At 37.3% G+C, this 14,796-nt stretch overlaps 2 protein-coding genes across 2 annotated transcripts in view; one reads left to right on the top strand and one right to left on the bottom strand.

Annotated features, from left to right (window-relative positions):
• Positions 1–1,030: 1,030 nt before the first annotated feature.
• On the top strand, positions 1,031–8,000 carry LOC129260340 (small ribosomal subunit protein bS16m-like). The gene is made up of 3 exons (XM_054898337.2): positions 1,031–1,115; positions 5,369–5,651; positions 5,922–8,000. The coding sequence occupies exons 2-3, from the start codon at positions 5,417–5,419 to the stop codon at positions 6,041–6,043; spliced, it is 357 nt and encodes a 118-aa protein (XP_054754312.2). The 5' UTR covers positions 1,031–1,115; positions 5,369–5,416; the 3' UTR covers positions 6,044–8,000.
• LOC129262170 (nucleotide triphosphate diphosphatase NUDT15-like) overlaps positions 7,667–14,796 on the bottom strand; it is a 9,244-nt gene continuing 2,114 nt past the window's right edge. Inside the window, exons 2-4 of the mRNA XM_064100166.1 lie at positions 11,367–11,454; positions 10,518–10,714; positions 7,667–9,328 (exon numbers count right to left, since the gene is read on the bottom strand). Coding sequence (XP_063956236.1) covers positions 9,231–9,328; positions 10,518–10,714; positions 11,367–11,454 — 383 coding nt within the window. The 3' untranslated portion in view covers positions 7,667–9,230. The remainder of the gene's footprint in view (positions 9,329–10,517; positions 10,715–11,366; positions 11,455–14,796) is intronic.

The following is a 14,796-nucleotide window of genomic DNA, read 5'->3' as shown; positions in this document are numbered from 1 at the left end:
TAAATCCTGTGAATCTTGTTTATTTTTAATGAGTTTTCCACATCTTGTTTCAAAGTGATGTTCTTTGTATAAATCCTGAAGTGCACATACTAATTGTACATGTATATTGGCCTGATACTGAAATAGAACAGGCATTTTTCTACATAAAAGTTGAAGAAAAGAAGAAATATTGTTTCTAGTTTGTGTTATTTTGCTTATATTTGTTTTATATAAGATTGTGTTTATTTTAGATGATATTTGGGCCCAGTATTTGATATATTTGTATTTACCCCATAAGGCATGTGGTTTCATAATACATGTTTACCATAGACCCTTGCACAAGTTATTCTTGGGGAATGGAGCTGAACGGGTTAAAAAAGGGAGAGGAGGAATTATCGGCTTTTTTTCTTTTGTGTTTCTTTCCATCTTTCTTCATTATCCCTTGTCAATTTTTATTTTTATCACCCGAGGCAGCGCCCCACTAGGGGGGGGGGGGGGGCTATGATTTTTCAAGTAGCATGCACAATAGATAAATTTGTCAATCTGGAACAAAAGTGTCCCTGTTCTAGAATCTTTAAAATTCAATGAAAAAAGCAAGTTATATCTTGTGTCTATAAAATGATTTGGTCTGGACAACTCCTTATAAAAGCACATGAATTGTTACCCCTTCTCCATTGTTCAAGTCAGAACTAAACACAAACGTAAAGAGACAGATCAGAGGGATGATGTATCATTTTTTTACTCTGGTTATAATCAGAGTAAGTCTGCCGCGGCGAGAAGCTACTTCTTACATCAATTATTAGAATGAAGAAAAAAAAAAAATCTTTATTTAAATAAATCATATGTTCTTTAGTTTTGTTTTCTCTGGCATCAACATGACAATTGGTTGAAAATTGAAAAGTACAAATTGAATTTCATTAAGACAGTATTTCTGATCAGTGATCAAGGGGGAGGGGCAAATCCGTCCACTCCAGCGTAGTAAATTAAACATTAATTCTGGTCCACTCGATCTGCAGAAAATCGATTCCGCCGATCCGAAAGTGCGTCCTCTATCGGTATTAAGGCGCGAACGATCTCGGGTTAGCAGACCTCGGTGGAAAAGGGCCCCGATTCACGGTCATGATTTACAGATTTATGTAAGTAAAACGTATGTTTTTTCGCTGTAGTGGTAGTTTAGGTATAGGTTGTATTTTTGGCTTATGAAAAGGGTTAGGCCTTAGGGTAAAGTTGACAGGATATTAGAAAGTCATAAACGCAAGCTAAGATTAGAAGTTAGAGTCAGACTCGGTCCCTTGCGTTTGATCCTGTGTTGGTGTAACGTCAGGGAGTTCGGTGAAATGCCACTTTCAGAAATTGTATTTGTCTGCGCACCCATGTATAAAATAAGTAGGAGGCCATTAAAAAGGAGGAGGAGAAACCCTATAGAAACCTATACCATGCATGACCATGAGAAACTTTGAAGTTCTATGAATAAAATGATGTGAAATTCAAGTAGGGTGACTGGAGAAAAAAAATATTTTTCTTATTTCAAGAAAATATCACATTTTCTTTGTGAATTTGAAGAGAAATAACCATCAGACTGACAGAAATTTAACATTTTTTGTTTAAATCCAATTATTGGCTGCAAAAAAGAAGAATGAAATTAGGTCAATTTTCAGCATTTCCCTGCCATAGACTGTGTAGTTAAGAAATGGACACACACAAATCCAAATTTTTAGCTTCTGAAAGCTGTTATAAATTTATTATTAAAGCAAAAAACTTGTCCATAAAGTGCTTAATAGGAATTTTTATGCTCTTTCTGATGGTATGATTTTTATAAAGATTTGGAAACCAGATCACTGAAAAATTGCGACAAAGTGAAAAAATTTGTGCAAAACAAAAATTTCATTTTCCCATAGAAAACGCATGGGAAAATGGCAATCTCAACACACACACAAATAAGGGTTTGCAATTTATCTCTAAATCCTCATTTCAAATAATCCTATAAACTTGTCCTTAATGTCAAAAGAAGCCCCTGAATTTTCTCTTTCCATACATGCCAAACACAAGTTAATAATTAATTCAGATCACATTTTTATAGCAGCCTGAATTTCCAGAAAAAATGTGCCATATTTTCCCCTAAATCAGCCTGTTTTAAGCTGACACTTTTCAGTGTGGCTTCAGACACCCTAATTCAAGGGCATGCCTCGCCTCACATATTACTTAGCAGCGCATTGCACTTGAAAAAGGATTACACAGTCCCATTCATTGCATTTTGTGTAGGTTATGTAAAACTACCTTTTCTGCAAAAAAAAAAAATCTTGACATTCTCCTTTAAACAGAAATATCTCTCACTATTTGACATGAGTTGATTTAAGTACCATTCTTTTTCTTATTTCACAAGTTTTCTAATGAATAATGGTACTAAATTTGGTGGGATTCCTTCAAGATTTTCAAAAAAGTCACTGTCTCCTCACTCAAACGTCAAACAAGCCTTTAATATTTTTTTTTGACAGAACAAAATCTGCATATTTTCCCCTGTAAATTGGAATATCTCTGTCAATATATCAGACAATGAGTTGATTGAAGCACCATCATTTTTCTTATTTCACAAGCTTTCCGATGGTATCATATTTGTTGGGATTCCTTCAAGATTTCTAAAAGTCACCGAACTCCCTACTTGGTGAAATGAACATGTCATGGAGATATGATGAGCTGGGGCCCGTTTCTCAACACCGTCATAAGTCTAACTTCTTGACTAAATCGAAGATAGTGAGCTACTTGTCAGCTAACCGTTTCACGAAGCCCTCTTTGCCAAGATCGGGGACAACAACCTGACTAAATATTTATGACACCTCCGAACCTGTCATAACTTCTTTCTTAATGACGTGTTGGCATCACGTGGGTAGACTATGACATGCAAAAGTGCCTCGAAATTTGAAAATTATTATCTTATGAAATCATTCATAGAAGTTGAAATTACATTGCAAAACAGGTGTGATAGATCATTCAATAATAATTGTAATGCAACAGAAACTATAAAAACTGTTGGTAAAACGCAACAAAACCATTCATTTTGAAATAGTAAAATAATTGAATCGATAAAGATTCTACCACGTCAGGTCATCCATAACTGGACTCGTATTCGTTGTTTTCAGACACTTATCAACATTTTTGATAAATTCTATCTCTAATTTATGCAAAGAATTTGTCAAATCGTGTGTTTCGGTATGTAAAAATTGAAAAATTTATGTTAAACTATATTTTGATGATGTTTGGAACCATAAATAAACGTATAATTATCATTATTTTACAAAGAAAACAATTGTGGATTACTTTCGTAAACTATCAAAATTTACTATCCCGGGGACACCCATCTCAATGTCCACATATGATTTTTTAGTCATGAAATGATTTATTCATAATTTGATTTTCTCAGCAATTGAATGCTCCAGTCTTCATAGTTTAAGTATGCATGGTACATATTTTGCCTCTGCTATTATTTTGATTAGATGTATTTCCAAATTAATCACAATAATTGCAGTTTTATCATATTTTTGCTTTTCAAAAATTATGCTATTTTGTGACTAAGGCTACATCTCGTCTGCTCTTTCTACCGATAGTATCGATATCAAGGTATTCTAGTTAGGAAACCCTTCGTGAAACGGGTTTAGTAAGATTGGAACTAACTCCGTGGTTGGTGGATAAAGATATGACTAACTTGTCCAGGTGTTGAGAAACGGGCCCCTGAGGTCCGCGTCCGGACATGATCATCTGACTCAAAGTAGGACTTGAAGTAGGACTTGGTCAGATAATAAGTAGGCAAAAGTAAAACATTTTCTTGTGCTCTAGGTTTTCTCAATACACATGCATTGAATAGTGGGCAACAATAAGACTTTCGTAGCCAGCCCGAAATGAAAAATGTATCTGCACGATTCTAATAAAAGAAGATACACAACGAACACAAACTTTACACTGCAATACATAGACAAATATTCATTAAAAAATCTGACTCAAAATGGTGAGAAAATAATGAATTTTGGGCATATCGTGTGATGGCCTCTAAAAAATGCAGCCTTTCTCATCAAAATTCCTGAATCGTGTGCAAGGTGAATGGGTGCACAGACATTGGGCACCATTTTTTTGTTCATTCTGAAAATAACTGTCCAATGTTTTTCCAGGAAAATCATATATTTCTTTCAAATTTTTATGAGATATTTGGCACACCTACTCATAATATACAAGGAACATTATCAACTGAAAGATTTTGTGAAATAAATAGAAATTCATTTTAAATCTTAACTAAAATCTTTAGGTGCTCAGACTCCACCATTATACATGTTGAATCCTGTTTAATTGTGAAGAAAATAAATGCTTTACTACTTATTTGCAGCGAAGGTTATCCAGTGCTAGTGTACTTTTGCATTAATCTTGTGCCCAACAAAATAAATCAGAAGTATGCCATAGCTTTCCTGTAGCTGCTGGGATTTGGAACACTGGTTTAATGTTGGGTAATTTGAAAGCTGAAAGCAAACTAGTGTCAGCTAGGATACATAGTAAATATTCAAGAGGCAAACCTGAAAAACTATAGGTCTTGATCCCTCATTCAAAAGCCAGGCTAGTTTTAGATTGTTGATTTCCGACCTTCAGAGTAGACGTACTTCATGAAAATATGATTGTTCAATAGGCCCTAACTGAAATCCTCCTTAATGTCAAAACTAATTTTCTTAACCCCCATTCCACAGAGAGCAAGACTTCTGAAAGACTGCTTTAAGACCATGAAACGTGCTTGATCTTTCAAGGGTCCTTCAACGAACTTTCAAAGATCTCTGAGGTCTTTCACGATTCCTGATGGATCTTTCAATGGTCTTCGTGGTCCTTGTGAGTCCCAAAACTTTTTGAAACGGTTCAAAACAGTCTTTCAGCGGTCTTACAGGAAAATTGTCTTTTGATGGTCTTTCAGTGGTCTTTCAATTAACTTCGAAGTTCTTATTAGTCTTTCCTTGATCTTTCGGCAGTCAAGATTTTTGCGGAGATTACTGTAAGACTCATGAGAGATCATTGAAAGATCATCAAAAGATAATTGAAAGACCAGGCAAAGTCCATGGAAAGAATTCTGAAAGATCACTTGTTGCATAAAAGTTCTCTGAAAGACCATTGAAAGATCTCTATAGGACAGGTCTAAGACCAGTAATCCATCAGTCTTTCAGAGTTCTTTGAGGGGTCTTTCTTAGCCATTCAACAGAGATGGCAAATTTCAGTAATCTTGGAGACTGCTGTAAGACCTTGCCAATTTTGGTCTTTGAAAGGTCCTTCAAAGGTTTCCCCTCTGTTGAATGGGGGCCTAAAATTAGGCAGTGTCTTAAATAACATGTATATTGATCCATTTTTTTATGTGTCCATCTTTCAGGAGGATCATCTAGAATTCAGGAAATAAATTCCATTTCTTCAAATCATCATGCCTGTAATGTTACGACTTGCCCGGCATGGATGTACCAACAGGCCTTTCTATCATATCGTAGCTATTCACAATAAGTTTGCAAGGAACAGCGGAAGAGCCTTGGAGCAGTTGGGCACCTACGATCCAATGCCCAATAATCATAATGAAAAACTGGTCAGTCTGAATGTTGAAAGGCTCAAGTATTGGCTGGCAGTAGGAGCGCATCCCACATCACCAGTGTCACATCTGTTAGGTAAGATTCCTACATCGTGTCATAGCCTCTTCTCAATCACCATCAATACTGCCATCATCATCACTACCACCATTTATCATCATCTTCATCATTACCATCATCGTCTTCTTTCACATCATGATCATCCTCATAATTACCATCTTCATCCCAATCATCATTTCAAATAGAGCTATATGTACAAAGCTAAGATGCAAATATGATTGGAAAAAAAGCCGTACGATGTTCATGAACTCATGTTATATATCCCTCCTTTCCCCTCTTCTCCCAAAGGACTGTCTGGATTGCTTCCAGTTCATCCAAGGACCTATGTCATAGCAAGGAGAGCTAGACACAAGGCTGATATCAAAGAAAGGACTGCTGCAGCAGAAGCAGAAGGTGAAGGAACAAGTTGATAAGATCTGATTAACTTTGCCACTGAGATGGATGCAATCATGAACAGACTCAACACGTGGATAAAGTGGTTGATGAATGTAACATTTGATTGAACATGTCTGATAGCGACTTACAAGTATGTTTTAGAGCTTGATCTCATAAAAGCTACACTTGGTGCATCAAACAAGGTCATTAACTCTGGAACTTGGGTCTTCATGAGAAGGAACATATCTCTTGCTAATTCTGACACTGGTTCTGAACTAATCTGTTTGATCTTTTAACTTTAACAATAAGTAATTTTTCCCCCACGAATTTGAAATGCAATGTCTTATATCAGCAGTGGCAAGATATGACCAGACAGTGTTAGGAGGATGGGGGTGGGGGCAAAAATTTGTAATGCCAGTTGGCACTAGTAATCTACATGCAGTTGATCTTGACTTCCATACTTCAATTTCATCGACCAAGGTTTGGTACTAAATGTTGTTTATGTTGGTAAAGAAGTTTAGTTATTGGGAACATGACAAAATTTATTCTTTTATGTGATCTACATTTAATTTCCTACATCAATCTATCAGAATACCAGACTTTAATGTCACGATCCAAAAGACCTCAAAATCTGCATCAAATAGTAACTTCCCCAATGCTGCTTGGATTACAGGCGCATGCCACAACACCCAGTAGCTATACTCAAAATAATGCTTACTTTAGATTAGTTTGTAGTCTATTAATAATAATAATAATTTCCACTTTACACATTGCCTTCATTCAGAAGTTATCTGGCAGTGCAAGTGAAACAAAGGGGGAAAATATCAATAAGTGAGCATAGCTTGCTAGTTTTACCTTCTGCGTGCTATAAATCAAATTGTAGTTGCTCTGGTAGCTCAATGATCCACCTCCTGGTTTCTTGGAAATCATCATTTCAGAATGAATATTTCATTTCTGATTGTGTATAAGTGGAAAATACATGAAACTTTCATTTTTCGGACTGAGCCTTGAAAGGAACTAGCGAGGAAAGTATTTAAACTATCAAACATGAACACATGAAATAATCTGTGCAGAGTGTGGATAATATTTATATGAAATGTTCATAACCTTATTAAATGTATGTGAAACTCTATCAATGGTGTTTGGCAAAATTGAATTTACATTGTATGTTTGCATGTCCTGCATTTTGCTGCTTGGACGGAAAGAACACTTTTGTGTCTCCAAAAAGTTGAATCAGCTGAGTGAAGAAAAAAAGTATATACTGTTTATACATGTAGTTTTTCTCGATAAAATGTTGAGATTTTGGACAGGGCATCACTTGATAGATTGTCTCATCATAAAAACAAGATTACAAAAAGAGACACATGTACAAGGTTTTAACCTACCCAAGGACAATCTGAACAAGATTACAGTACTGAAGTACCAAGCTTTGTTATGAAAGGGAAAGGTTTACAGATATCAAATTTCCAAATATATCAGGAATATTGTTAAATCCACTATCTATTTGGTTTTTCACTCACACTAAATATTAAAGGGGGCAGCAATCTCCTAAGTACCGGGTATTGTAAAAAGACTAAAAACCCCTCTACATATAATTGTATCTCACTCAACTGGAAAATACGACAACTGACGTGGTAAATTGTGTGACACTGAAAATGTTTTGTTTTAACTATTTTATTTACATTATATAAAACTACAGGTCTTGAAATATACACATATATATTACATTATGTAAAAACAAACATAAGTATGTGGGCTGAGGGAATAAGATGTCCTCTTCATCAGCATGATTTATAGAGGGTAAGAGCATCCTCATGTCAAGTTGCTTTTTTAATGAAAGCAGAAATGTAAAAGAAACATATTAGTGAGGGTTTGGTGAAACTGCATGAAATGAAAATAGACAAACAGATTTTGAAGATTTTAATTTTGGGATGTCGAATCCAAGCAGCTCCCCCATTTGTGGTATTGTATAAATGCCATAAAATGCTACTTTCTTTAAAAAAAATTACTTGTGCATTCAATATCATTAGACACGGTCATATAATGCATTTACATGTATATTGTATTAGAGAAATACTTTCAGTCATCTAGAAGACTAGAACCATTACATAATTTGAATTCATGGAATAATATTGCAAAACATAAGAGGCAGCTGCTTGAATGTAACTTCATAAAATCATTAAAGGACAAGTCCACCCCGACAAAAAGTTGATTTGAAAAAAAAAGAGAAAAATCCATCAAGCATAATACTGAAAATTTCATCAAAATCGGATGTAAAATAAGAAAGTTATGACAAAACAGTTACATGCACATTCCGTTCAGTATGCAAATGAGGGAACTTATGACACCACTCACTATTTCTTTTGTACTATATTATATGAAATATTCCAATTTTCTCCTCATTGTCCTGAGAAACAAATGTTAATTTCTCCCTGAACATGTGGAATTACCATTGTTTAACAGTTTATGGTTCAGTCAAGTCGGTCATTATTGTCAAATCTGTAAAAAATGAAATAATTTATAATTCAAACAATAAAAACAAAAAAAATAGTGAGGGACATCATTGATTCTCATTTTGCATGAGACTAAATTGTGCATATAACTATTTTGTGAAAAATAAGCGAAATAATTGTCATAACTTTCTTATTTTATATTCGATTTTGATGACATTTTCAGTGTTATGTTTTATTTTTTTCTATTGACTCAAATCAACATTTTTCTGAGGTAGACTTGACATTAACTTTTATTTTCAATATGTTTGTCAAACCTTCATTAACACATTCTCTAATTTTCTGCTTTTATATGAAAAAAAAAACAATGTCACAGTGGAATCCTCTTTAAATAACAATCATAAAACCTTAACAATTCAATATCAACAAGAGAACAACTAAGCCATTATTTCAGAATTTAGTTAATTTTGATAATTTTTCATAACTAAAAGGCAGAACCTACAAGATTTTGTTTTCTTTTTTAGATTTGAAGCTATTAAAACAATTAGAACCCTATAAATGATGTGAGGAAAAAACAATATATTGTTTGCACTGTTTAAAATATTGCTGCTAAACAAGAATGCTTAATTAATTTGAAACATGCTTCCATTTTGATGAATTTTGTCTTGTGTATTAAGCAATGTTCTCAAGTTACTCCTTGCAGTTGCATTCATTCACTTGGTAGGCAAACACCATAGCCTTCCTTTGGTTATATTGCTGTAGTCTGTCTCCCTTATGAGAATGGATTATGTCCCTGTTGCCTAGCGACTCGTAGAGCACAAAAGAGTTCATCTTCTGGTGGAAAGCTGTTCCAGTCTCTCCATTCCCAACCTGTTAGTGGCGTAGATAGGAATTGTTATATTAATTTTCTTGATCCAATGCTCTTAAATGCATGGGGATGTTTCACAAAGATTCAAGTGTGATTTAGAAGAGTTGCACTTTAAGTGGAGTATGGTACATAACGCATCACCACTGCATTGGTCAGATCATGCTCTGAGAAAATGCATGCTACTGCCATTATTCAATGAGATTGTGTCAACATTTATGCACGACTTATATTCATATAATATATATATATATATATATATATATAAAATGAGAGAGTATCGCTCTGACCATTTTTATGTGTGAAGAGTAGGTGATGGTCAAGAATGAAGCACAGTAATACACTGTGTTGCAAAGCTTTTGGCCCTTGCTTTCTTCAGTGTTTTATTTGCTGACAAGGGTCATAGCAAATTATTCTTAAGGTTATTTCGTCTACCGTGCATGTGTTATTTACAAATTATACATGTTATTTTGTAAATAACACATGCACGGTAGACAACATAACCCAACTTAAGAATACCAGTCAGTTTTGTTTTCGCCTAAAAATTTTCCTTGATGCAGCGTGAAAATGAGGATTTATGCGAGATTTATAAAAATGGTCAGTGCTCACTCAAGTGTAACATTCTGTCAAAATTTTTACTTTCATTTGATAGATGAGCCATATGTGAAAAAAGACCCTATGTTGTATATCCTTCGATCCTGAGGGCTTACTAGGAGGGCTGATTTTGTTATTGGATGTCTTTTTTTTTTTCTGGTATAGAAATTGTATTTCGATAGGAAATGATTGGACACAATCCTAAGGTGTTTTACATTCTAGAAATATTTAGTTATTTAGAGCAAAATTTAATCAAAGCAATTCAGGGTTGGTTGAAATTAACTTTCATTTTGCTTTTTCTGGTATAGCAATCTCAAGAAACAACATATGGGACCACACTATAAACAGACAGGCATATTTCATTATTTTTTCTGATCTTCATTTGCTCATTTCTCTGTATCATACATTTACCTGAAAAATAATATGGCAGATATAATACCTTCAAATCTGTGTAAGTTTCATTCAATTCTGTGAACATTTTTATTTTTTGTTGTTACAAGTACCACTACCAGAGTTTATATTCAAAATTTCATAGGGAACAAAATGTCCTACCAAACTTAAACACCGAACTATACTTCAATCTCTGGTATACAAACACACCTTCACATTTATGAGGCTCCATATTTTCTGGATCTTTCTTAAATTCTGCATCCACTTCACCCCTCATGAATATTGTGATATAATGGTAGTCTTCCTCCAAGTGTATTGCATTGACAACAGTTGAGAAGACAACATCCTTGAGACGAAGCCCTGTTTCTTCTTCTGTCTCTCTCTTTGCACAATCCACCCATTCTTCTCTGAAAGAAACAAAAAAGGGGATTATTATTGGTTTAAAAGGAACTGAAATTGTCTGCACCAATTCATTTCATTAATAAATATTAAATTGTATCCTTCAAAAGTACAAACATAGGCGTAGCATACAAAAAAGATATGACCAGAACTCGGAAGCACATACAAACGGTCTGGAGGTAGCCACATTTTATTTCATTTCTTTAGGAAATACATAAATCCCCCACTGAAAATATATTTCTCTTTCAGTCGACTGTGGAATGAATTTGAAAGGAGTTCATAAATAAATTCTTGACATATACTGATATATTGTATTTGTATTAACATTATCTATTTTGGCTGTACTTCATTGTTTTAGATCTTGCCTTCTTGGCTAACTTGGCCAGGTCAAAAATTAGGTGCGGCGTTGTTCCCGGGCTAAGCCTAAGCTCAGCCGCGATGGGAACTTTGGAAGGGAAGTTACGCGCTCCGGCCGGGTCGGGGGAAGCCCCCGCCGCGCCGAGTAGCTAGCTCTGACTCTTTCTCGACGGCTAGCCTAGGGCCCCGCCTAGGGCTAGGCCTACCCGTACGCGTACACTTGTCTTGTCTTTCCGTTGTCGTTGATGCCCGCAATCAACGGAAAGACAAGACAAGTGAAGTATACGGAACAGTGTAATTTACCCGAATTCTAAATGTCCACCAGGAAGGGCGAATGTCCCACTGCCCGTCGAACCTTTACGTTTGCCAAGTACGACACAATTAGGATGTGGAATTTCTTTTCGGTATCCAACGCAAGGTGTTCCTTTTGTGTTTCTTACGTAACTGCGTATTTCGAGTTTTCTCGTTGCGCTAACAAGCATATCTTTTCCATTCTCGGCTCAGCATTATTAGCTCGCGCACGTTTGGAAACCAGCTCCAGATTTTCTCTACGAGCCCTGCTACCGTATTTTTTCCGTCAAGATAGCGGCATGGACGTGGACGAGACCACGCCCGGCCCAGCCACGTCTCACAACATTTTACAAGCCATCCAGGCTCTTCAACGAAAGGTGGACTCTGCCTCCCGGAAATCTGCCAAGCCCGAAAGCTCCCCCTCCTTCAAGAGTGAGGGAAACAAGCAGCAATACGACCACGCCCAGAAAATTTTTCAGTGCATTGACGACGCTCTACATTCGCTGCAGGATATCGATATCGAGGCCGCAAAGGAGCGTCTACTCGAGGCATCCGCCCTCCTTACTCAGAGGCAGAAACTGATTCGCCTGGCAGACCGCTCCCCTTTGGGCTGGGCCACAGTCAAAGAGTATATCGCAGACGACCTCGCGGAGAATTCCGATGACGAAAAACGTCTCAGAAAGGTAATATGTTTTTAATTCCAGAATATTTTATTTTTAACAAAATATATCAAATTTTTCATACGAATTTTAGCAATACTTGACTGCGTTTTATACCACTGTGCATTTCTTCATGCATTGTTAATTTTTTCATATGCGATTTATTTTCAGGCGGAGAAGGCTGCAGCCACCAAAAGGGCCGAAACAGCCAAAAAGTCAAAGATTCAGCCCCCCTTCCGGGCCCCCCGCTCTTCTGTACCTCCTCGCATTATGCCTGGGACTTTTCGTCGCTTCAACCCCTACCGTTCTGAAACCCGCATCTGCTTCCAGTGTGGCATCTCCGGTCACGTCCGCCCCAACTGCCCCGCTCTGCGAGCCGCTAGAAGTGCCGTCAACCAGCAACAGCCATCCAAGGCCCCCTTCTAGTGCCCCACCCGCCTCATCTCTCGACCCGCCTTCAGGCGTGCAAGGTAAATTGAGAGAATGTTTATCATTCTGGAAAAGTGAATTAAAAGCTTCCAAGTTTGTTTGCGATATTATCGAGTACGGTTATAAAATCCCTTTTGATAAAGTACCTCCCCCATTTTATAGCAAGAATAACAAGTCCAGTTTGGATCACCCAGATTTTGTTGAAAGTGCCATCTCTGAATTGATACAAAACAGATGTGCAGTAGAAGTAAAGCAACGCCCTTATTGCTGTAACCCTCTAACCGTTGCCGAAGGCAAAAAATTACGCCTAGTTTTGGATTTACGTCACACAAATCAGTTCGTTGCACAATCTAAATTTAAATATGAAGATCTCACTCATATTGCGCAAGTGCTTGGTTCCGAGCAATTTTATTTCTCATTTGATTTAAAGTCCGGCTATCACCATGTCGACATATTTCCCCCCCACCAGCAATTTTTAGGGTTTTCTTGGACCCATTCTGATTCCGTAGTACGTTATTATGTATTCACTGTACTGCCTTTTGGGCTCAACAGCGCATGTTATTTGTTCACTAAATTGACAAGGCCACTAGTGTACCACTGGCGTTCACATGGTATAATTGCTTACATGTATATTGATGACGGCCTCATCATTTCACCGTCTTATGAATCCGCTTTAGCAAATTTGGCAGTAGTAAGGGAAACTATCCGGCGCAGCGGTTTCGTTCCCAATGAAGCAAAGTGTGCTTGGAACCCATCTAGTAGAATTCTTTACTTAGGATTCCTCATCGATTCACCATCACGCTCGATTTTTGTACCTCAGTCGAAACTAATAAACTTAGTTCAGAGCACTGACGAGCTTATGTCATTTTCTAAAGCTGCTGCTCCTGTCCCAGTGAGAAAATTGGCCTCATTCGCCGGACACGTCATTTCAATGAATCTCGCTCTCGGTCCGGTGGCGAGATTGATGACGCGCGCAACTTATCGCGCAATCGAATCTCGGTCTTCATGGTCCGATTTGATTTTTATTTCCGAATCTGTGCTCAATGAACTGGTTTTTTGGTCTGCCAACATTTTTTCGCTTAATGGATTTGCATTTTCATATCGCCTTGTACCGACCATGCAAATATTTTCTGACGCCAGCGATCTTGGTTTTGGTGCTCATGTCCAAGATCATTCACACCTGCGCGTCCACAGTTTGTGGTCACCTTCTGAGAAACTTCAGAGTTCCACTTGGCGCGAATTGACCGCTGTTTATCGCTCACTCAAAGCATTTTCCAGCCATTGCTTTAACCAAAAAATCAAGTGGTTCTCTGATAATTCCAACGTGCCTCGAATCATTAACCATGGTAGTGTTAAGTCCGATCTTCATCGTATCGCGCTTGATATTTTCTCTTACTGTCAGTTGCACGATATTGTTATTTCACCGGAATGGTTACCCAGGAGAGAAAATATTTTAGCAGACAAGATCAGTAAATATCGCGATTATGACGACTGGTCTATCGACGATCATTCTTTCTCACAAGTAGACAACTTGTGGGGGCCACATACAGTCGATAGGTTTGCCTCCCCCCACAATGCCAAACTTCCCAATTTTAACGCAAGATTTTTTTGCCGGGGCGTTTCCGCCGGGGGCGTTTCCGCCGTGGACGCATTTTGTCAAAATTGGGAATTTGAAAACAATTACTCTGCCCGCCAGTATCGTTCATTATTCAAGTAATAAAGCGCATGGCTGCTTGTAGCGCTGTCGGCACGCTGATAGTTCCCCGTTGGCCTACCTCCCATTTCTGGCCTTTCATTTGCCCCGACGGCATCCATTTTGATGCGCACATTCACGATTGGAGGATATTAAATGCTTCATTTACTCCCTCCTCCTTGCACAAAGACAAAGATGTGTTTTGCGAGCAACCGTCATTTTTTACCCTAGCATTACGATACGATTTTAAGCGCTCGCCTAGAACTTCAAACACCGGTTTTTGTTCTGCTGACTTGGGTTATTGCCCAAATTGTATTTGAAGCAAACGAGTCCTTATCATGATCAAGTACTCATATTACGATATTAGCTTTTTGCATTATACAGGCCGATTTGTGCGCCCTTCGTTCCTTTTGTACGATACAGGCCGATTTGCGGGCCAATAATATTATTTTGTTCTATCGAGGCTGATTTGCGTACCTATCATTATCTCTATTTATTCTATCCAGGCCAATTTGCGTGCCTAGTCACCCCCCCCCCGTTTTGTGATATACAGGCAGATTTGCATGCCTAGGTGATGTGCAGCCCTTGTTTGCATTGTAATCACACCTTGCTTAGGTCAATTTAAGTTCCTGGCAACTTTTTACCCTGTTATGCCTTCTTT

Source organism: Lytechinus pictus, chromosome 5 (assembly GCF_037042905.1).
Source record: "Lytechinus pictus isolate F3 Inbred chromosome 5, Lp3.0, whole genome shotgun sequence".
Classification (NCBI taxonomy): Eukaryota; Metazoa; Echinodermata; class Echinoidea; order Temnopleuroida; family Toxopneustidae; genus Lytechinus; species Lytechinus pictus.
Note: the sequence above shows the minus strand (reverse complement) of the source record. Positions and strands in the feature narration are given on the sequence as shown.